Source organism: Alosa alosa, chromosome 16, assembly GCF_017589495.1.
Source record: "Alosa alosa isolate M-15738 ecotype Scorff River chromosome 16, AALO_Geno_1.1, whole genome shotgun sequence".
Classification (NCBI taxonomy): Eukaryota; Metazoa; Chordata; class Actinopteri; order Clupeiformes; family Clupeidae; genus Alosa; species Alosa alosa.
In genome coordinates, this window is record NC_063204.1 from 31,658,903 (window position 1) to 31,683,382 (window position 24,480).

General features: G+C 40.1%; 1 protein-coding gene across 4 annotated transcripts in view; it reads right to left on the bottom strand.

Moving 5' to 3' along the window:
• fars2 (phenylalanyl-tRNA synthetase 2, mitochondrial) overlaps window positions 1-24,480 on the bottom strand; it is an 86,416-nt gene that overhangs the window by 10,413 nt on the left and 51,523 nt on the right. For 3 of the 4 annotated variants that reach the window (XM_048266174.1, XM_048266176.1, XM_048266177.1), the window contains one exon: window positions 12,523-12,654. In XM_048266174.1, the coding sequence (XP_048122131.1) occupies window positions 12,523-12,654 (132 nt within the window). Of the gene's footprint in view, window positions 1-12,204; window positions 12,655-24,480 lie in introns of those variants that run through there. The other variant, XM_048266175.1, reaches the window with a different exon arrangement.

Sequence of the window (24,480 nt, forward strand, 5' to 3'; positions counted from 1 at the left end):
AAACACGTTAAGAATAGAGTTGAAAAAGAAAATGTCATTCTCGTTGGAGAGAAGGCTATGGTAATCCACCCAAACATTCCGAGCCTCCAGGTGTAGGCCTAGGCTAACTTCTCCGGGTCACCGTTTATTTCTATGACCGGTATCGTTGAAATTGCTAACGCTAGGCAGTAACTCTTGACGAGCCATTTTTAAAAATAGATTCAATTTAAGCAAATTGGACTTGCGCACAACCAGTTCCCTATCTTCTATTATTTTTTGAGCACCACGCTGCTGAAGGCTTAAATAGGTTAGCTGGGACAGTCCTTCAGGAAGGAACACTATGCCTAGCACTTAGTAGTCAACAATCAGAATTGATGAGCTAAAAAATGACTGAACAAACAGATTTCCCAGCAGGCAATGTTCTTTTGTAAATGTTGAGAAAAAATAAAACAAAAGTAATTGCGATTATGATTCACGGTCAAAGTATCATTATTGAAGTCCAACAATAGCTAAATTAAGAAAAGGAGAAGGGAAAATAAATAATATATATATATATATATATATATATATATATATATATACCAAACTACTTAAAATGGGGTGCACCAATTGCAATTCTTTAAAAAAAATCTGTTTTATGCTATCTGTTACTGTTACTTAATGACTTTTTTACTGTAGGCTATCTGTTTTATATTATCTGTTACTGTTAATTAATGTTTTTATAGCCTAAGCATTACATACATAAATTAATTAATAAATACATGTTTTCACAGCATCCAATGAAGTGTTTAATTATTGTAATGATTTCAATTAAAGTGTAGTAGCCCAAATCAATTTAATTATCCTTTATTCAACAGGTTATTATTATTTTTTAGAGAGAGCCGTTTGAGAGCCGAAAGAGCCGGCTCTCATTGCTGAGCTGAGCCAAATGAACTGGCTCTTTAAGATGTGCCGTAATTCCCATCACTAGTTGCCATAGTGATGATAAGCAACCTTGTTTTGAGATCGTGGGAAAAGACTACAACTAGAAATATCATGTGACAAATAATTACGCCTGAAACACTTTGAAAGTATAATGAATAGCCTAATAATAATAATAGGCTAATAATCTTTATTAAATACAGCTTTGGTCTCGGTCCGGACGACATTGCATTTGGGTCCGCCCCCGGACCGAGATCCGCCAGTTGAGTACCCCTGCTGTAGACACACACTAACAAACTCTTATTTGGCTACTTTTACAACCTTTTGTGCTGGCATGTAAATATCCAGTGCAAAACTAACATGGGCAGAATGATTGATGCTGGACTTGAACCAAAGGATCCTTAGATCAAAGCTATAGCACATCTTGTAGGCCTACTGAAACTGCAATAATTTTTAACACTTAAAGCCTCGGTTGCTAGGTTACGATAAACAAACGCAAAGATCGTAATTCTTGATTCTTCTTGCTTAGCAAAAAAAACTGACGGTTTTATGCGTTTACTAAACAAAGACTATGGAAATTAAACACCACAGTTCCATTAAAAACCTTGTTGTAAAAGGCATAACTTGTTAGATTTACGACCTAAGTTGGCTAGCTCTGTTCTAGAATCTTTGCTGCCGACCCTGGTCGAGAGCTGTGACGCAGGACGTCCCCTGATTGGCTAGTCAGTAGGCGATGCAATGTGTTGATTGGCTCTGCAGAAACTGTCAAGACAGTGCCAAAATTTGCCGATTGGCTCTTCAGAAACAACGACAAAACACTGCCAAAATTCGTGTCTGTAAAAAAGTTTTGTAGCTTCGTAGATCCAGTTTGCACACGAAAGATAGATGTCGCACTTCTCCCATGCCTGTAGCTATAAAGCTGTTCCACACACATTCAAACTAAATCCCTGTGGACAAATGTTTTTCACAAGTGCACAAAATATTTCTGCAGGTACCCATTTTTTTTGCACACAGACAAATTAATTCCACAGTTACAAAACGGTTCTACACTTGTGCAAATCATATTTTCGAAGACAAAACTCTATTACACATGTGAATATCTTTTCACGGACACACAATCTTTATGGCGTTGTTCTGATTCCATATATACACAGTTTTAACCCAGCTTTGCAGTTACTGCTGATAACATCTAACAAATCAGCAGGAGCAACAGGACTTGAATCGAGGATGAGCGAGTTCCTCTCCTTTCTTCACACCTGTCTTCTTACTCCATCCAAACGCGGTGATATCCACATCCGGTGGATCAGGGCAGTCTGCTGCTTTCCAAAGCAGCACCTGTAGATGGGCACGTTTTCCATGGAGGAGTAAGTTGCGTGCTGTAGGAGACAGTGTCTTCAGTGCTGGAGGAGCCGGGAGTGGGAGGCCTCACCGCCAGGGATGGATTACTGCACGGGCCTACCGGGCCCAGGGGGCCCTGAAGCCCAAGCCTTTGCATTAAATCATTGCCTCAATATATATATATATCATTGCCTCAATATATATATATAATATCAGGATGTATGGTGTATGAATCTGATTGAATTTAGTCCATCGCCAAAATGCACCAGTATACAGGAAATCACATCAAACAAATGAAAACATTTCTGAGGAAGGACCCCCAAACCCCCCTTCCACATGCGACAATTAGTGGGGGGCCATTAATATATCTGGGCAAGTTCATAATCCGTCCATGCTCACCGCTAGGTGGATGCCCAAGCAAAAGGATCCGAAAAGAGCCCTTGTAAGGGGTACTAAGAAGCTTACAGAGGCCTTCAGTAGAAGCCACGGGAGGAGACCAGCCGTCGCCTGGGCCTGAATAAGGGAAGGAGTGCTAGCCTGAAGAGGATCTCAATGCAGTGGACACTGGCCGGAGAAGGGCTTCTTGCGACCCGGGAGAGGCGGCCTTGGAAGATGAGATGGTGGCCGCCGACCTGGGCTGACTTCACCGTGAGAAGACCTTGAGCCCCTGGCCCCGCCAGGCAGCTTTAGGTCGGAGTTGGCGGTGGCCCTGTCTCTTGAGCAGAGCAGAGGTGGAAGCGGCAAGGAGGTGGTGCCTTGAGGATGGGCGGTTGGCGGAGCCATTTGAGAACACGACGGTTGGGCAGCTCGGCGGAAGGGCCCTCTGAAAAACGGAACTCTAAGCCTTTGGGTGCGTGTGGGAGGCACCATGCTGTGCGGGTGCCTGTTCTTGTTGGCCTGTTCGCCGTCGCTCTTTAGAAAAAAAAGGGGAAAAAACTTTTGTTGTGTGAAATCCGATGGCACGAGCCAGAGAGAAGGTCTAGGCCTTGGCGCAACCGTGGCGGAGTGGAGCGGCCGGGAGCAGCGGAGGACCGCTATGCGACGAGGCAGCAGAGGAGGGACGCCAACGTCGGTAGCTGTAGCCCGAGTGCATGGCGTGGTCGCTAACGATGGATCTGGAGTCTGCTGCCTCGACTGGCGAGACGACGGAGCAGAGCGTTGGAGGTGCGGTGCCAGTTATGGTGTTCAGTGGTGGGGAGTCTGTGCCAGTGGAGGCTAGGCCCCGCTACTGTAGGTGTTGAAGGAACGTTGTGGTGGTGCACACTGCGAAAGTGGGACCTGAGGGTGTTCTCTGAAGGGAGCTGGGGACGAGCGGCGACAGGCCAGGTGACTGCCAGCACTACCCGCATTGGGCTGCTGGTGGTTGTGGTTCCCCTGGGTGAGTAGGGCTCTTGCGGTGTGTGCACCCCACCTGATGTGTGGTAGTGCCAGAGACTTTGCTGGACTGAATGTGCCGAGGACGGCAATGGGTTGTTGGGGGAGCTGTGTAACGTCAGCGTGCTGGACTGTGCTTGAGATTCCCACAATGTTTCGAGCTGGGGATTCTGGGAGAACTTTGGGGTTGTTATTATGTGTGCTTGTGCCTGTATGGTGCGGCTCGTCAACCCTATGTGTGTAAAGGTGCAGTGTTCTTGACTTCCCTGGCGTGTGCTATGTTCTGTGCCGATGTCCCTGCTCCCGACCTTTAATAAAGCTTTTGATCTCATCAATCATTACACTATTAAATCTGCTTAGCATCATTAGCATGCTGCACATATTTGTTAAAGCTCTTGCATTCAAGTTGAGTGATCATCTCAATACCAATGTTTCCCAAAAGGGCTTGTCCCTACGAGAAGAGTATTACCTTAAACACACATGAGGAAACTTAACAGTCAAATCAGTAGACTATGATAAGCTAGCCAACTATGCTTCTTTGTGTACAATATTTCCAGGCTTCAACCAGACAGCTGAATGTGGTAGAGTTGTAATAGAAGTAGTAGGCCTAAGCTATAGGCTAATCTGCATAAAGTGTGCTGTCAAAAATATCAGACATTCAGTACTCTCTCTTTTAATATCAGGATATAAAATAATACATATATATTATATTGTAATCAAAATTGCAAATTGCCCAACATATGCAAATTAGCATCCGGCAGTTTCTGCATGCTGAGAACCCATACTATATATTTCCATCATAAAACTTTGGTGTACTCAACATTTCCGGGTCCACAATGGGGCTCTATAGGCTGTCCACCGGACTATTAGGCTGGTCGTGTCTTCAGCACAGGGCCGTAGTCACCATAGACATTATTCAGATATGACCAAAATGTCCCCCCCCCCAATATACTGACATAGAAAAATAAATAAAGAAAACGCTATACTACAGGAAACCAACAAGCACCATCGTCTGAAATGTCATCAAACGTAAGTAGCCTAATGCATGAGTTAACCTAGTGATGGTTCAAGAGAGAGTAGCCTACACTGAATGGTTTGTCCTGACGGTTTTGCGTTTTTCGTTAGTGGCGTGCGCTATCAAAGGCTTCCATTTACTGCACATACTGCAGTGCGGTAGGCCTGTCAACAATGTCGCAAAAGCTACCGGTAGGCCTACAATTCTCACAAAACTTGTTGGAAAGGTGTAGCACAGGCTAAGGAAATCCCATTCATTTTTGGACCCGATCAGACTCGAAGGGAACTTTGAAGCATTTTCCATACTGTAGCCTATTTTCTCGCAATGATGGCGAAAGTGAAACTTAGTGCACTTTTAGTTTAAATGATGAATTTGTGTGTGCCCGTGTCAGTCATTTCTTTCACGTCTTACGACATAAATAATGCATTCATATGCTAGTAGTAATGTCAGAAATTAACCTGTTTATAGGCCTCTTAGTAATGGCTGTTGCATCTTGCATGTTACTGTACATTTAGGTGTGCACTCAATCGCGCATCGATGCAGGCAAAACGTAGAACTTAGTTTTTAAAATACTCAGGTGTAAGTAATTAGTCAAAGAGACATTGTATACTGTGTAATATAGAGGTTAACAAAGATACTCTAGTTTATAGAGTACATTATAATGTTATAATGTACAATACATTTTGGAGACAAATGGAGTCATAACACAGGTCTATGTCCAGGGATGGATTACTGAATGGGCCTACTGGGCCCAAGAGCTCAGGGCGCACTGAAGCCCAAGCCTTTGTGTGAAGTTGCTTCTTCTCCACCCTTCTCTTCTCTTTCCACAAAAATCACCAGAAGTCATCATTTAAAGGGTAATTTAAAAAAAAAAAATCTTCCGGGGGACCATGCCCCCAGACCCCCCTATCTTGGCTGGGAGGACTTTTTGCATAATGTACCCAGGGGTTCATAATCCATTCATGCCCATGTCCGTCAAAAGTTTGGAATACCCTAATTGATTGAATTAACTAATGACTTGTTTGTGATTTTTAATCAAATAATATTTGTCCATGGCAGGAAATGTATTGAAATTCTGTTTGGGGGTCCCCAAAGATTTGGTCCCCCCCAATGTTGACATCATGACTACGGCCTTGCTTCAGCATGAATATTTTCGATATCTACTCCTCGTGATTGATTGTCATTGACATCGTCAGGGTACGGCTTACCAAAGAGGGAGATAATAAGTCGCAGTTTGGCAGGTGCTTGTGTGGGCTGTGCCGTCCCGATGGAAACTGCGGTGGAGAGCTGCTGTAACTAGGGAAGCGAGTGCGTTTTGGCCGCTGGTCGAGCTCACCCCGCGACCAGCAGATGACATGATCTATCTAGCTATCTATCTACCTGTCTATATATCTATAATCTGCGCTATCTACTGTTGAACACTCCCTTTGCTCGTCTCTCTTTACTCCTCTCTCGTTAATCTCAAGGGTCTCAAGGTGGGCTTTGGTCTGTAGCCTCCCCAAGGTGACACAATGCATTGTGGGGGAAAGGAGAATCACTTCAAACCGCTGTGAAATAGTACCTGCTTTTTCGTATTATATTCCGTTTTGTGATACCCAACAACATCAAATAAAATGGATAACAGTTTAAATGTTTATTACCAACAAGCAAATTGTACAAATTCGTTGGAAAATGAACCCTGCAACACGGCCTTTAAGGTATGCAAATCTTGAAAGGAGTGTGATGCACCAGTTTCTAAAAATACATGCCCTAAATTTGCAAAACTAACACAGAAGGGCTGCTATCACTAAATACAGTTTCCCACCAGGCAGCTTAAAATATCTCTTCCAGACGCGATATTAGGCAATAAGACACACTATTATTATAATAATAATAATGATAAATATAGCTGCAGAGCAGCGACGATTGGGGTCCAAGCAGTGGATCCCTCAATACTTTTTAAAGAACTTGGGATTTACAGTATTTGTGACTTTAACCTGCTGTGGCAGCTACATTGAGAGAGAACCCATTGTCACAGGTGGGACTTAAACCACCAACCTCAGCATGGCCATACAAGTCACTTACCAGGAGAGCTACTTTGCCACAACTCTGCAATTGTGGATGCAAGTTGGCAGCTTGACTAAAGTGACCTCTGGAGGGAAATGGCTGAAGTATTTGACAGGCTCAACAGGAAACTGCAGGTGCCTGCAGTGCAGGATATTTGAGGTCCCTGCCTAAGCATGAAGCCAAAGCAATATTAAGACAAGTAGAACTGGGGACTTCAAAATGTCTTTCCATAGGCAGGACCTGAACTCAGGACATCTAACTTAAGAACCACATTCTGTAATGTGATACATGTGATACTGTTTGTGTGTATGTGTGTGTGAGGGATGACAGATGTCCATAGAAGATCACAGAGGTCACAAAATGGGGCATGTTTGGGCAGTTGTGGCCTACTAGTTAGGGCTTCGGGCTTGTAACCGGAGGGTTGCTGATTCGATCCCCGACCTAGGAACGACTGAAGTGCCCTTGAGCAAGGCACCTAACCCCTCACTGCCTCTGTAGCAGGCAGCTTACTGTGTTTCACTAATTCACGGATTGGGATAAATGCAGAGACCAAATTTCCCTCATCAAAAAGAGTACATATACTTATATACTTATACATGTGACTTACACTACATTTCCCAGAGTACAGTGTGCATGGAGTGGAGATATAAAAATAGCATTGGTATAGATGATCAAAATAGCCATTTCTGCACAATTCAATGTATCTTACACATGGTCCATCATAGAAACTTTGAGAATTTGAACTTTCAGCAAAGTTTAAAAATGAAAAAAGGTGTGTGTCAGGTGAGGTTTGAACCTAAGACCTAATTGCAATCCACTTGACTTACCAAATGAGCTACAGTGCAGTTTGAGATTAGATATGAGGATGTGCCTCAAGAAAATTCCATGAAGCTTAGGGCAACCACAACATACAGGTGTTTATCATTTAGCTGATTGACCAGACAGGTGAGAAGAGGAAGACAGTTGCCACAGAGTGCAGATGTGTTTGAAAGGACGAGAAGAAGAGAAACTCTTGGAAGACAAATGTCCAGGGAAGTTTGATTTGTGGATTGTTTGTTACTTTGTAACTGTGATGTTAAACATAATACTTGAATGTTGTGTGTTGTGTATGTATTAGTGAAGCATTTTCTGAGTTTTGCAGTTGCTGTAGAACAGCGTGTGACAAAATAAAATCCATTCAACAGCTTTCTGTGTGTGTGTCTGTAAAGGAGTGTTTATTAGTTTTTTCTGTATTTGTGTGAATGTATTTGTGTACGATTAGTTAATGACACACAAGATGCATTTTGAACTGAATTAATTGTAGTTTGGAGTTGAGACATTACACTGAGTATTACACTGAGTATTTGTATATGTTCATGTGTGTCAAAAGTTTCACTTTTGAAAATTACAAACCCTGAAAACTGGACTGCCCCCAGCCAAATTTGAGCTACAGTATGTCTTTCACAGTTTTGTAGTGATAGAGACTGATGTTTAAAAAAAAAAAAAAAAAAAAAAAAACTTTAAATACAACTTTAAGTTATCGTTCATAACAATAAATTAAAAACATGAAATTAAATTCTATAAATAAATGGTAACTTCATGCTACGTCACATTTACTGTACATAAAACATTATATAAAAAATGTGCAGTGCACTTTTAAAGTTACGACTCAAAGGCTGTGATATAATTTCACCAAGGTGATGCTGACATTGATCTAGGGTAATTCTCTTCATTAAATTATTTGTTTTTAAACTTTTTTACTTGTTTTTTTTTCCAGAAAGACAATCTAAAGGGTCAGGCCCCATCACACTTAACGTCATTAGCAATGTGTAGGTATTAATTGTGTTGAAGGACTGTGCAGAAGAGCTGAAGGATGTTTTTACAGACATTTTCAACACTTCTCTGGAGCAAGCAGTCATCCCATCACTTTTCAAAGCTGCCACCATCATCCCCGTGCCAAAGAAATCATCACCATCATGCTTCAATGACTACCGTCCTGTAGCACTCACGCCCATAATCATGAAGTGCTTCGAACGGCTAGTCATGTCACACATCAAAGCCACCCTACCCCCCACCCTGGACCCCTTCCAGTTTGCATACCGAGCCAAACGATCCACGGAGGATCCCACTTGGATCACCCACTTGGACAATAAAGACTCATATGTGAGAATGCTGTTCATAGACTTCAGTTCAGCATTCAATACCATAATACCACAACAACTCATCAGCAAACTGGACAAGCTAGGATTCAGCACCTCACTCTGCAACTGGCTGCTTGACTTCCTGTTGCAGAGACCACAAGCAGTACGTGTCGGGAACAACACGTCAAGCACTCTGACCCTGAGCACGGGGGCCCCGCAAGGGTGTGTGCTCAGCCCCCTGCTCTTCACACTGCTAACACATGACTGTACAACCACTCACAGCTCCAACCATCTGGTGAAGTTTGCGGACGACACAACACTGGTGGGCCTCATCACTAAGGGCGATGAGGCTCACTACAGAGAAGAAGTAGACCTGCTGGCCAAATGGTGCAAAGACAGCAACCTCCTGCTGAATATCAGCAAGACCAAGGAGATTGTTGTCAACTTTCAGAGAGTCCACAAACAACTGCCACCACTGTCCATCGACGGAGATGCTGTGGAGAGAGTGAGCAGCACAAAATTCCTGGGGGTGCACATCAGCGACGACCTCTCCTGGACCACCAACACAGCATCACTGGCGAAGAAAGCCCAGCAGCGCCTCTACTTCTTGCGCAAATTGAAGAAGGCAAGTGCCACGCCTCCAGAGACATTCTACAGAGGGACCATAGAGAGCATCGTGTCCAGCTGCATCACAGTGTGGGGCGGAAGCTGCACAGATCAGAACAGGAAGACCCTCCAGCGCATTGTTAACACAGCTAAGAGGATCATTGGAGCACCACTCCCCTCCCTGCAGGACATTTACACCATCCGCCTCACCCGCAAAGCACTAATGATTATCAAGGACACAACCCACCCTGCACACAAACTGTTCAGCCTCCTGCCCTCTGGAAAGAGGTACAGGAGCCTCCGCTCCCGCACCACCAGACTTGCAGGTAGCTTCATCCACCAAGCAATCAGGATGCTGAACACTCTACCCACTCTCCCATCACTGACAGCCCCCCACCCACCAGCCAGCCAGGAACCTAGGATCCTGTATACCCTAACCCCCCCCAACACCTCCCCAGGACCGCCCTGTGGAACTGCACTGTGACTGCGCAGCCTAACGTGTTGCAAGCCTGATATACTTGAAATGACTGCATATCAATGTAAATATACAGTACACACAAGCACAAGTTTAAACTTCATGTAAATGTTATCAATGTTATTTATCACTCTGCCACAATGCTGCTGCTACTACTACTCTGTCAGAAGGTTACGCTAGGACTATGTAAATATACACACAACTACCTCTATTTTTTGATATATATTCTATATTTCTATATTTTGATATATGTTCTATATTTCAGTCTCGCACTTTAATGTCTGTATGTGGTATGTCTGTATATTTTTATTTTTTATTGTCTATGGCTATGTCTATGTCTAAAGTATGTCTATGTCTGTATTTAAAGTATGTCTATGTCTGCATGGGAAAGTAAGAAAGTAAGAAGACCAGTGCATGTAAAGAAATTGACAATAAAGCCGACTTGATTTGACTTGACTTAATACGTTTATCTAAATTTAGTTAACGTTTTTTGGGGGGTTGAATTTTGAAGATATTTGAAAAAAATGATGTGTGTTCTCCTCAAATTTGTTAATTATTTTTTATATCATTTTCAAGGACCAGTATTCAGGAAATAATAGAAAATAATTTTTGGAATGGTTACAATTTATCACCAAATGTCGTCAGAGAGTAAGGAAATACAATGAATTGAAGTAATGGCTTATTTGACAACATTACTATAACCCGTAAAACCCATAAAAAAAAAGAGTTACGGGGCGAAACTCTTGGAATTGTCGTTTATGTTTTGAACGATTTAATTCTAGAATAGCGTATTAATAATGGGCTGGCGCGTTCTCCTATTTGGGTTGCCAGATTAGCAAAGGCCAACTGTCAACAGCTGTCAGTTGTAGCAAAGTCCTTTTAGGCAAGTCCCTCCACTCAGCGGCCACGCTGCAACGCTTTTTGGGCACTCATCGGGCATCCTATTCGGCAAAAATGCGCGTGCGCAAGGCCTCACGACACCAACCTTGCTCCAGCGGCGAGTTCACAACACATGATTGGCACAATGTCTTCACAACACACCATATGATTGGCTCAATGTATTCACATGTCGACGTTTTTCCGAGGAGGGGTGGGATATGTGTAGACAATGGCCATATTGGCGTTACAAACTAACCCCATGCATTTCTATGGAGGATTTTTTGAGTGCTGTGTCTCCTCATTAGAAAGTCTCTGGTTGTAGTCATGAACGAGTAGCCTAAAAGAGGCAGGCAAATTTCAAAAATTAAAACAAGAAACCAATTAAGTGGACATTGGAGGAGCCTTCCTGAGATGGCGACGTCTTCGTCAAACGAAGAATATCAAGTTTGACGCAGAGCTGGCCATATTTCTCCACGACAGGTAGCCTAGGCTAAACTTCATCTGCATTGCTAACTTCAGCTAAATATGTTACGTTGGTTAAGTATAAGTAATCCGTGAATTAGTGAAACACATTCAGCACACAGTGAACACACAGTGAGGTGGAGCCCACACAAATCCCGACGCAGTGAGCTGCCTGCTTCAGCGGCGCTCGGGGAGCAGTGAAGGGTTAGGTGCCTTGCTCAAGGCTATTGAAGAATAAAATTCATATTATGGAGCTTCATAGTCAAAGGTTTTATTTCATTAAAAGAAAGAACAAATATGTATCTTTATCTGGTATAAATCCCATTAGGATCATCAAGTGCCCACATGGTCAATTGGGGGTCCAAATATGGGTTTCCAAAAAAGTCACCTCTGCCGGAGAGGGATTTTGGACCCCCATAAAACCCCCACCAGTGATACCATACCCTTCAAATTCATTTTGGCAAGGGCAAGGTTCCCACATATAACAAATAATCCTGTTTAGAATAAATATGATCATTAATTGTGGTGCTAGGACCACCCAAAAAGTGAAAAATCACACATGCAGTCAACATTTTTTAGGACTTTGGTGACCCACCTCTCACCCAAACAGTAAGGAATTGTGTAGTACAGGCTACAGTGAACTACCACACCAGTTTCCAGCCTTCTACCACTATTAGAACAGACGTTATGGGCTTCCAAAAATGGCAAAAGATGAAATGTGAAATTCCAATGTGTCAATTAGGGCCGTGGCACCCGAGAGGAAATTCAAATGGGCATACGGGCAAACCGTTTGAGATATTGACCTGAAACTTCAGATTCCCTCGTTTGGTAACATACTGTAAGGCATATTTTCACAGCTTTTCAGCAAAATCTGAGAGGTACCATGTACATAATACCCCGATATTGGCTGTTTTCACATGAAATGACCCAAATGCTAAATACAAAGACCATCAAATTGAACATTCATTTATATAAACACAGACACAATAGTAAATTATGTACTTTATTTCAGCCTGTCGAATGTGAGTTCAATTTGCTACATAGCAAAACTAGTTTTCCTAGCTCAGAGGCACCCTCAGCACCATTATCTTTCTCTAGTAGCAAAAGGCTCTCCTTGATGAAGATCTGCATATATCACATATCAATTAAGAGAACTGCAACAGTTTCAGGGCTTGACAGAGAGCAGGGAGTTAAGTGCATCTATAATTCCAATAATTTTAAAAATAAAATAAAATAAATCTTTCAAAAACAATGCAATAAGTTGTTGAATTATCAAAATGTCCTCATGGGGTGGAGAGTGTCAGTACCTCCCTTCACCCCCCAGTTGTTGTTCGACAGCCTGTTCAATAGCCTGGTGGACAATCCGCACCTCCTTCTGTGATAAAGTCCTCTCCATATGACGGTAAGTGATGCGGTAGCAATGACTTGTCCTTTTGGTTCTGAAAATGAGATATCAGTGGACACCAGGTTAAAACCTTAAATGCAAACTGAATCTTTTACAGGAGCTCAATATAACTTTTGACAATCTGTATCCTGGGGCCGTATTCACAAAGAATTTTAAGGCTAAAAGTAGCTCCTAACTAACAAATGTAGGAGCAACTCCTAAAAATAATGGGCGTGTCACTCCTAACTTTAGGACTCCTAATTTTTTTTCACTAAAAGTAATTCACGAAGCATTTTAGACCTAAAAGTAGCACCTAAGTCTGGGACAGCTTAAAAGAAGTCGAGAGGACTCTTAACTCACTAAGACCTATTCACAAACCGCTTTTTGTGGCATTTCGCGTCGCAATGTTTTGAAATCCTATGCGGCTACAGGAGCTTCCAATCGCGAGGGAACAATTTTGCATTGTAGGCATTACTTAGGGATGCAATAACACCACCAACAACCAAAACTACTTATTAAATGTAATGTCTCATTGTGGATCAAATTAAAATGTTCTCCTCTTTGCAAACGTAGGCATAGCATATGGTGACAGATTAATTTAATAATGTTGCAAAGATACTGCATCAATCCATATGTTTCATTAGGCTAGGCTACTAGGCTATTGGTTTTGCCTTAGCCTGCTCTTTATTCATTTAGGCTAGGCCTTTTTATTCAGTTATTCATCATCTTCCGTCCTTCGCACTGTAGCGCACGCATTCTCAGACCTGTCACCTGTCACTCATCATCGTAAGGGAGGTGTTTGGAATCATTCCCGCGTTACAATCATCAGCCAATCAAGGTGGCCACTTCAGTCAAGCTTGTGCATGAGTAATGACGTCATCCATAGCAATGAAGACTCACTCTTAGTTTAGGAGTTGTCATTTTTCCTTACTAAGAGTAGGTCTGAAAGGCTTTGTGAATAACTTTTAAGAGAAAACTCCTAGCTAAAATCTTTTAGTGCGATTTAAGAGTACTCCTAGTGGTAAGATAAAAGGCTTTGTGAATACGGCCCCTGATCTATGAAAAACACTTGTATTGATAGGGACTGATGTGGATATGTTGTCCATTTTCTATTCTATCAAGTCTGGTCTATTATTACCTATTTTCAATCCATTACTATTCAATATTTCTTTTGTGAAGAAATACATCTTTCCCCCATGCCATGCCAACATACAGTTGTGAGAATACGTTTACACACCCATGCTGAAGTTGACAGAAATCATCTTTTGGAAATTGATCTTAATGCCTTAATTAAAAGAATGAAGAAAAATCCAACCTTTATATATTGTAAATAAACAAATGTTCTTCCTTAAAATACAGGGTGCATAATTATACACACCACTATGTTAAATTCGGTCCGTGTACGTTCATTCATTGTTCTGTTTTGAAAGTGAAATGGAAAAACAAGTGGTATGACTTTTTGAAGTTCTATAGTCACTTGCTAAATTAAAATTATCCTGTATTTTCACCTAAGGGATTAGGCTACAAAGACAATGTTGACTTAATGGATAATGTGAAATGCAAAATGCAATAAAGAAAAATAAATGTCATTCAAGCATTCCGTTCTTGACGCATAGCCTATGCTGTGTGTATGTAAAAAAAAAAAAAATACACCAATCTTCTAAAATTGTTTTTACGTCTCGAGAATGGAACGTTTCAGTTATGTGCCCGGTGTACCCCCCCGTAACAGCATTATTTGAACAGTATAGGCTACCTAAAAGGTCTGAACTAGATTTTCTCATCCTCATCTAAGCCTCATCGCCTTATTGGGCCGATCATACATTTTTATCGGGTTGGACCTACAGACGTTTGAATGCGGTCTGGGTTGCCCGTTAGCCTACTTCTGTTTGCTGACGAAACGTCTCAAGTTCCGTTTGCGCATCATGAGAAAGCCTTGTCTATTCCTCGCTTGAGTTTGTGATTGTGAACATTGCAAAATCTACACTTAGCATCCACGGCCTGCACCAATGTCTGTAAGGTGCTGTGAAATGGCTGCAATGCTTTTGCAACAGATCACAGATTATGTCAGTAAAAGCTTTTATGCCTTTACGCCATATCATTCAGATGGCCACGATATGACAACCCCCCCCCCACCCCCCAAAGAATGAGTGAAAAACGGTGTCGTTTCTACTTCCAGATCTATCTAGTTCAGACCTAGGTAGCCTAGCCTACTGTCCAGAAGGCATGGTTAGAATGACATTTATTTTTCTTTATTGCATTTTGCATTTCACATTATCCATTCATTAATAATATGACATCATTTTCACTTAGCAAGTGACTATAGAACTTCAAAAAGTCATATACCACTTGTTTTTCCATTTTCCATTTCCCTACCCAAATAGAATAATGAATAAACGCAAAAGTACATGGACCAAATTCCCATAGAGGCAGGCAGATTTTTATTTTTAAAGGCCAGTTACTTCATGGATCCAGGATACTATGCATCCTGATAAAGCTCCCTTGTCAAGTCAAGTCAACTTTATTTATATAGCGCATTTCATACACAGAGGTCATTCAATGTGCTTTACATAAATAAAAGCAAACAGGAATACAGGTAGCTAATAAAAGCATAGAAGGGCAATAGTCAGAGAATAGTTTAAAAAGTAAAGAATAATAATAATAATAATAATAAGAAGAAGAAGAAGAAGAAGAAGAAGAAGAAAAAGAAGACTAAGAAGAAGAAGAAGAAGAAGAAGAAGAAGAAGAAGAAAACATAAAACACACAAGGTGATAGTACATAAAAGCATAAAAGGGCAATCATTTAAAAGTGTTTAATAAGTAATAATTAAAACACGAAAAACAACATAGAAACTATTACAATTTTAGCTAGACTTTCCCAGATTTAGAAATGTGAAAAATAAGTGATCAGTTAGCAGAAAGCATCTGAGAAAAGTTTGGTCTTAAAGGTCTCATTCACTGAGAAACCATTTAATACTTGTTACTTTCGAAATACTATAGCTCACTCCAAGTTGCATATGGATGCTGCACGTGAAAATGATCTACCCCCATTGCCCGCATTAGCCAATGAAAGAAAATACACGGAAAAACAAGCGAATCAGAAAGAGCCCTTCCCAATGACGTCGAAGGGAAACTGATTATTCATGGCCTCGCCCACCTTGGCTTGTGACCGCCTACAGGAAGACTGGAAGATTTTGCGGCTAGGGGATTGTCTCTCTGCAGCTAGTAGTTGCTAACAGCAAGTTGCTAACATGGCGGAAAAAAATCGTGCCTGTGTTATTTGTGGCAATAACACATCAATGTTGCATGTCTTGCCTTAGAAACAAGAGTTGAGGAAGAAATGGTTCGGATTTATTGTTGGAACACCATTACCGAAGTAGTGCAACATTAGTTCTGCGTTCCAATCATTTCGACCACACTCACTGCCTACAGTTAGAAAGTGGTTTTGCATCGATGTTCTGAAAACCTGGTTCTGTAACGTCATGACGATCGACCACCAGCTCACAGGCTGTAAGTAAAACGTCTGTTACAAAATAGCATGTTCATATTCTCACGTTAGCATGCATGAAAAAAGAGTACAAGCTAGGCTTAGGCTAGCCTATATTACAGGAAGCTACACCAGGCACGTAACTGAAGTGTTCTGTTCGCGACGTGTAAAATCAGAGAATGTCTAATAGGAAGGGCTCTGGTAAAATCCATTAGAGGAATGGTCTATTTTCCCGAACGTAGCCTACAGGCCACTAACACGCCAGGTGTAGCTACTTCCATTGATTAGGCCTATTGGAAGCTAATTGTTGCAGTACATAACGTGAACGGAATGCTTCAGTTACGTGCCTGGTGTAGCTACACTCATAAGAAACTGACCACCCAGAGATTTAGCTTGTTGAACCTATAATCTTCTAACCTAAACGTTAAACCACAAATAATAATATTAGCAACAATATCTTATGCTCAACTAAGTACGGGTATTGTTCTAGTCTAAACAGGGAAAATCAAAAACACAATACAGCACTATTAGGCTAAGTTGCTATCACTAGAGCTCAGGTATTTACACTTCAGTCTAATTTATGTCTTCTTGCCATTATTACATTGACCTTTGTAGGCCTACAATGATGTTTTGTTTGATTACTTGCTGTTTACTTGGTGTTTTGTATGTCTTCCAGAGCACATCCTGATGTCAGGCTACACAGCTTTCTAGCCTACATTAGGTCATCACGTTAGAAGCAAAGGTTTGTGATCTAACTTTTATTGTTGTGCTAGTTAGTTTCTTTTTCTTTTTCTTTTTCTAGTAGGCTAATACAGGTTCTTATGGGCTCGTCAATGTTTGGGAAAGTCAATTCATGGGTTTCTTCAGGTCACTTTCCACAGGTGTATAAAATCAAGCACCTCGATTATGAATGCAGACTGCATGGTGCTTGATTAATACACCTGTGTAAATGGACCTGATGAAACCCATGAATTGCATAACAGATAGAATTGATATTACCGAATGTCTTCTTGTGGGTGTGCTACTTAGTACATCATACACTTTACCACAGTCACTAAAATATTTTTGTTTCCATTGTGCCAGTACAGTTTTGTGTGAGATAGTGAATGTCCTGTGTACTATTAGTATCTTGTAACTTGACAGTAATACACATTTATTTACTTTAGGTACCCAAACAGAATACTTCATGAAAAGTATGAGTATTGATACAAGCACTTCGGATACACCATTGGCATGGGGGCCTGCTACCTCTACTGCCATCAAGCCTGTTCATCCAAGGCCAGCTAGAAGACCTCGGGTTGATCAAGAGGAGGAGGAGGATGAAAGCGACATCTCCACAATAACACCTGATGGCTCCACCTATGGCCCAGCGCAATCAAAGAGCAATGTAATAGAATCATCACAGCCAACGAATGTGTTTTTTGTGTGTTGTCCCGCCGGATCCCCAGGACAATACAAGCCCGAAACAACAACTCAGACCTTTTTCCCTAAATAATCCCAGCACCATCTTACAAAGGATCTGTAGGCCAGATGTCTGCATCGTCTGGCAAAAAGAGGAAATTGTTAATTCTGTGCATAGTTTGGATGTTCTTGTTTTGTGTTTGCATTATTTTAATAGACTGCAATATTACTATTTGTCAGTGTTTCACGGACCACCTAGCAAAAAAAAACGGTAGACCTACTTCAACAGTATATTACACAATAGGCCTTCTCACTGAACCACCTTGCTTATTGTCTTTGCACCTTGCTTATGGTGTCAGAGGATTCATATGATTTAAACTGGCATCGGTTACATCAGTGTTGCAGAACTGTTTTGATTTACATACAAGTTGGTTCAATATTGCAAACAACTTATCTATTATATTTTACCACATCTACTTGTGGAACACTTGAGATAGCTTGCGGACCACACTTTGAGTACCACTGCTGTATGTAAATATAATAAAGTTATTTATTGAAAATTGACCTGTTTTGTATATTTGTTTTAGGAGTTTCATCAGTTTTTGTCCCTTTTAAGCTAAAGGTTTATCTTACCTTTCATATCTTCTGTCTCACAGAGGGCCATAGTCGTCATAGTAGAATGTTTAGTGCATTTTGAAGGGAGTACATTATGCTAAGGCAGACTGGTTCTAATCCTGGGTACAGGGTCATACAGACAACAGGGGTACTGGTGTTGCCCATTTTTCTAACCACATCCCCTTACGAAAAAGTAGTATAGGAATCTTTGGGACATACTGTAGAAGTACTACTAATAACTCTATAATATCCTGTAACCGCTATAGTTTTTCTATATTAGTCTTGTAGTACCTATAGTATGTCCAAATACTATAGTATTCCTATAAGATTACTGTAATATTTAGTCCCAAAATACTATAAGATTCCTAGAGTAGGCTACTTTTTCTGTCATACGTGACAGAAAACAACTTGAGTAGGCTAACCTCTGCCAGATGTCAGGCTATAAAAGCCATAGTTCTCATTACCGGAGAAGTCTTGCAGCACACATTCTCTGCTTCTGTAGGCATTCTGGTACAATTCCAGCAAAATATAGCTAGGTACAGTAGGTGTGCTTGCATTTAGATCTATATATATATATATATATTGGGCTATGACCAAGTGGTCTTTCAATGATAGTATCATGGAATTCAAACCATAACAATCTATTCCGATAGCATTAGCAGGCTAGGTCAGTGGCTGAACTACATTTAGAGTGCTTACCTGTGTTGTGAAATAAAATATCTACTAGGAAGATTGCAAAGACTTTTGACTGTGTGAAGAAATAGGTCTTTATTTTAAAAAGTTTCCAACTGTTTATTACTTGAAAGCAAGATGACGTTCATTGTCACAAACATTTACCTCTTTTAGGAGAAAGTTTAAGCTGACAGGCAATTGTTACCATTCTATTAAACCAACGTTCACCGACAAACGATCAGGAAGCGGTTCTTCTTCCTACTCGGATACTAGGATCAAACACATGAAGTTGTATCTCCGAAGACATTTTGTGCAACAGTTTTGACTCAAGTTTTAGCCAGGTTTTAGCACTGTAAAGTTGAATATGGAGCATAGCACAGGCAGAATCGGATGAGGACGCACTGGAGGAAGCGTCACAGTACTGTTCAAAGGTGAATTCATTAGCATGTCATTAATATTCATGACTAGAGGCGAAATCCAGTCGTTCCTCCCCGCCCACCTTCCCCACCAAACTAGAACAGCATGAAACAGACGCAGGACAGCGTTTTTTCACCAAAACCGGCTCACAGGGCATTCATCAATACTACAGACCACTGCAAAATTAATGAAAAAACGATGAGATGAGACCTTTAAGTCTAGATTTGAAACTGGCTACAGTTGGGGCAACTTTGATCTCATAGGTTTCAAAACTACCTCTCTAATAGAACACAGTGGGTAGATGTGACAGGATCAACCTCAGAACCATTGAGACTAAATAATGGTGTTCCACAGGGCTCAATTTTGGGACCACTGTTGTTTACATTGTATATCAATGACATCTGTGCTTCAATAGAAACTTGTAAAGTGCATTTCTATGCAGATGACACAATCCTTTATGCCTATGCACCATCTGTAGAGCAAGCAGTGTCATATCTTCAATGTGCATTTGATTGTGTGCAGAAATCCTTGAAAGATCTTAAACTGGTTCTAAATGAAGCAAAAACAAAATATATGATCTTTACTAGATCGAGAAAGTGTGACCTTGATGCCTATAACATTTGTTCCTGAAATGGGGCACAAATTGAGCAAGTTTCTCAATACAAATATCTGGGCATTTGGCTAGATAACAAACTATCATTTAGAACACGTGCTTGATCTCACAAAAAAGGTAAAAATGAAATTAGGTGCACTTTACAGGATTAGGTCTTGCTTCTCTTTAGAAACAGAATGACCATTATTCAAGCAACTATAATGTCAGTCCTTGACTATGGTGACATTGTTTATTTGCATGCAGCCCCTTCCACTCTGAAATCACTTGATGCAGTTTACCACAGTTCACTATGTTTTATAACTGGAGATGTGTTTAAAACTCATCACTGTAAATTATACCAAAATGTAGGATGGTCTTCCCTCTATGATAGGAGGAAAAGGCACTGCCTCCTTTTTGTTTATAAAGCATTACTGGTACATTACATTAATTTCTCTTCTGAACATAAAATCAATCTGCCACAATACACACTCACAGGGTTTTATGTCTCTTCAAACTCCTCAAATTAAATCTGAATTTGGTAAATTAGCTTTTACATTTTTTGCATCTAATAAATGGAACAAATTGCAAGAGTTATTGAAATTAGATAGGTTTGTGTCACTAGACCAATTCAAGGGTATGATTGATGATATGGCTGTTGCACAATGTTCTTGCTTTGACTGGTATTTAGACCTTTTACATCATTATTATTATTTATACATTCCCCTTCTTTTCTTTCTATTCATTATTATTATTTTTATTTTATTTTTGTTGTTATTATTATGATTATTATTATGATTATTATTATTATTTGCCTTTTGTATCTTTTATTGTTTTTGTTTTGTTGTTTTAATTATTATTGTTGTTGTTTTGTAACTCAGGGCATTGCTGTAAAAGAGCTTGATGCTCAGTCAATTTCTCCCTGAATAAAAAACGGTTGATGATGATTGATGATTGATCTGAAAGTTGGTTCCAGAGCTGAACTACATAGCAACTAAACACTGATTCACCATGTTTAGTTCTAACAGTACGTTTTACTAACAAGTATTTCTCCTGAGACCTGAGAGGTCTGGAAGGTGTGTACTGCTGAAGCATGTCTGCTATGTAATTTGGTCCCGTTCTATTTAGTGATTTATAAACAAGCAGAAACGCTTTAAAGTCAATTCTGTGACTTACTGGAAGCCAATGCAGGGACTTGCAGGAAGCTGCAGTTGGCAAGATTTGTTTGATCATATTCACTGAAACAGACACTATGCTCCGACAGAACAACATAAATAAGGCAGTTTTAGCTCCCGGTTCTTCTGGTCCAATCAGCAGGGCTGTGTGAGATCTGACTGTCAATCACAGTCTGGTGCGCACAAAATCGATGAGAGGGTGCTCTGTGGTAGTGGGGGAGGGGCATGAGACTTGCAAACATTCAAAATTTTGGCTAAGTCCCCTCAATCTGTCAGACTTGCCAATTGCAGCTTTAAGTATTGGAGTAATGTGGTCAATTCTCTTAGTTTTTGTGAGAACCCTAGCCGCTGCATTTTGTATCATCTGAAGCTGTTTGATAGTCTTTTTAGGAAGCCCTGTGAAAAGCCCATTGTAGCCTACTGGAGATGAATGCATGAATAAGTTTTTCTAGATCATGTTTAGACATTAGTCCTCTAAGTTCGGCAATGTTTTGAGGTGTTAAAAAGCTGATTTAGTTATTGCTTTCATATGGCTGTTTAAATTTAGATCACTGTCAATTATGACAGCAAGATTTCTAACAGTATCCTTTGCTTTGAGCCCTTTAATTATCTTACGATAATTTATAATAGATTATGTAGATTTATTCTTAACTGCTCATTCACAACTCACCACTGCACAATGTATGAACTTATTGATTTACCCACACCACATATAAGAAGACATATTCACTGGTTGCAATTTATCTTTAAATGTGTTCACTTCAACTATCCTTCTTATTTAAAACAGCTCATAGTTCCTTTTTCCTCCACTCATTATTTAAGACACACTGTACATCTTTTCTTCTCAGTACCTAATGTCGTCCACCTCAGTAATGTTGTCCACGTCAAAAAGAGCATTCATGTTTAAAGCACCTTCTGACTGGAATAACTTACCAGCAAATGTTCCATCTCATCTTTCAGACTGTTAAAACATGCCTTGGCAACTCATTTTCATACTAACTGTACATGTAGACTTTAACTATTTTCTCATACTTCTCTAGCTACTGAACCACTTTATTTTTTTAGCTACTGATCCACTCAATCTTTTTATTCTTTTAATTTTTCTCATTTTTATTTACAGTAACGCTTGGATATACTCTGAATCTTCATTATTCCCTGTTACTTATTATGCTGTAATTGTAGGCTCTGTGTGTTTTTGTTGTTGTTGTTGTTTGTTTTGAGTTTCTTATTGTGTTGATTGTCTTGTTATGTTCTGTTTTTCTGTTATGTATTGTGTCCATATGTGTGTCTTGTTTCTATTATATTTTGTCCTGGACCCCCTCGAAAACGAGATGGTACATCTCAAGGGGCTACCCAAAATAAAGTATTTCGAACTTTCGAACTTTAATATCAAGGAGAGTGGCAACCTTAAGTCTTTGCTCTTTTTTACCAAATGTAATTACCAGTTTTTTCTTTGTTCAACTGAAGAAAATTTTGAGATCCAGTTGTTAATCTTGTCAATACACTGACAAAGAGATTTAAGGGGACCCTGCCCTACTAAGGCAAAAGACCTTAACTCACCAGAGTGTGAAACTGAGAAAAATGACTTTAAAGTTATATTAATGTCCTGACAATTGAGTAATAGGTATAATATTGTAATTTTCACATTTTGTAGTTTATACCTGTATTAATCTATCTACAAAAAAAATGAACTCAAATTTGACCTTTGACCCTTTTTTGGATGTTACTGTATTCTGCCTTAGTATTGCCCACAAAATGACAATCGGTCATACTAAGGCAAAATACCTTTATTTATTTTTTTATATCACAATGTTATGATAACAATGATAACTTTCACTTAAAATGTAAGCAATATTAACCCTATTGGACTCACTATGATAAAATGGCTTCACATTTATCAACATAATATTTTTTTTCTGTATTTCATACTCATACTAGTACCACACAGACAGTCACTTCTGACAGATGTCAGAATTAAGAATGAGAGTGTTTTCATGTTTTAATATATATAAAGCATATTTTTCTGTTTGGATATGAGGCACTAATTTAGACTCATTGGCTTATTTATTTTGACAACCAGCCTAGAACAGAAATAATATTTCATAATCATCCTATTGTAGAATCTTAATGTCTGCTGAAAAGTTTCAGTGAAAACATAGGAATTAATATTTCTTGGGATTTTACTTGCAGTATTTGCATTATTATCATGAAATCAGGAATACATTTTGATGATATGTGTAGGTATGATATGATTAAACACTGTAGGCCTATACATTTTCCTGATAGAATGGAAACTTAACCAAATGCAGATGATAAAACAAAGTTCTCCCACACAAATTAGGCAGATTAGGTAGATTAGGTGATAGGTTGCCTTTATTTGGTCATTTTTTATTACTGCAATTTAAAGCTGCCTGCTTTGCGACTAGCTTTAATTTCCCCACTAACCCGCAGCTACACTAAACTTTAGGATTGCATTGATATAATTGACAGCCTGTAACAACTTGGGAGTTTTGACTAGCCGGCAGCAAGTTTTAAAAACTTGTGGCAGATTTAATGGATTTGCTTTCTCGTCGGTTGTTTGGTATGGATTTTAACCAGGGTTCAACAAAAGGTAGGCTCTAAATTACTACATTCCTGCTGCTGGTGTGTGTGTGGAAGGTGTGTCGTTGCGGCTCTAACAAACTCGCGTAGTTTTCAGTCAATGACTCATTTGCAGGCGAGAGCTAGCATATGAGAAACATTTTTTTTCCCAGTTGACATGTAGCCTTGTATTACGGGCTGTGATGTGAATTAAGATATCCTAGGCTACAAGCCATGCTCTAATGCACCGCTTGTTACTGAATATGTTGTTGAGTTTAGGCTTTTAAGTTAGGGTAGGCTATCAAGATTAGCCTATCTTTAATGCACCAGCATACATCATTCCTTGATCTTGGCATTTAGGCTAGGCTACGTTTCAAAGCCATCAAGCTAACAAAAAGCAAGCACTGCAAAACATGTAGGCTACTGTATACACTTTATTGAAGTCTGAGGTGATTTAATTGAATAATGCATAGCCTAGACATAACTCCAGCCGGCAATACAACTTCACGTTGATGGTCAGTCAGAAGGCAGCTTGCCGTATCTTCGCACCGTAACTTCAATCGAGTGTTCAGTAGCAGCGTGAAAGGAAGGCATAAAGCCGTATCGGATGTTACGGGCTTCTGCCACAGTTTACCCTCGGCTTTTTGAAGTTACGGCAAAAACAATCTTATTTCTCCCAAAAAACAACCGAATTGAAACTTCATGTTTGTCTACATGATAGAACTTATGTTTATTGTCCTAATAATGACAAAAACTAATTTTCGCCAAAATCGAAGTTACGACCTTTTGCCTTAGTGCGGCAGCATAGTCATTAAGCGAAAGAGTTAAGTAAAGTTGGGTGTCATCGGCATAGCTATGATAGAAAATCAAATTGTTTGTGATCGTCTGTCCAAGTGGGAGCATATAGAGGTTGAATAATAGTGGCCCCAAGATCGAACCCTGGGGGAC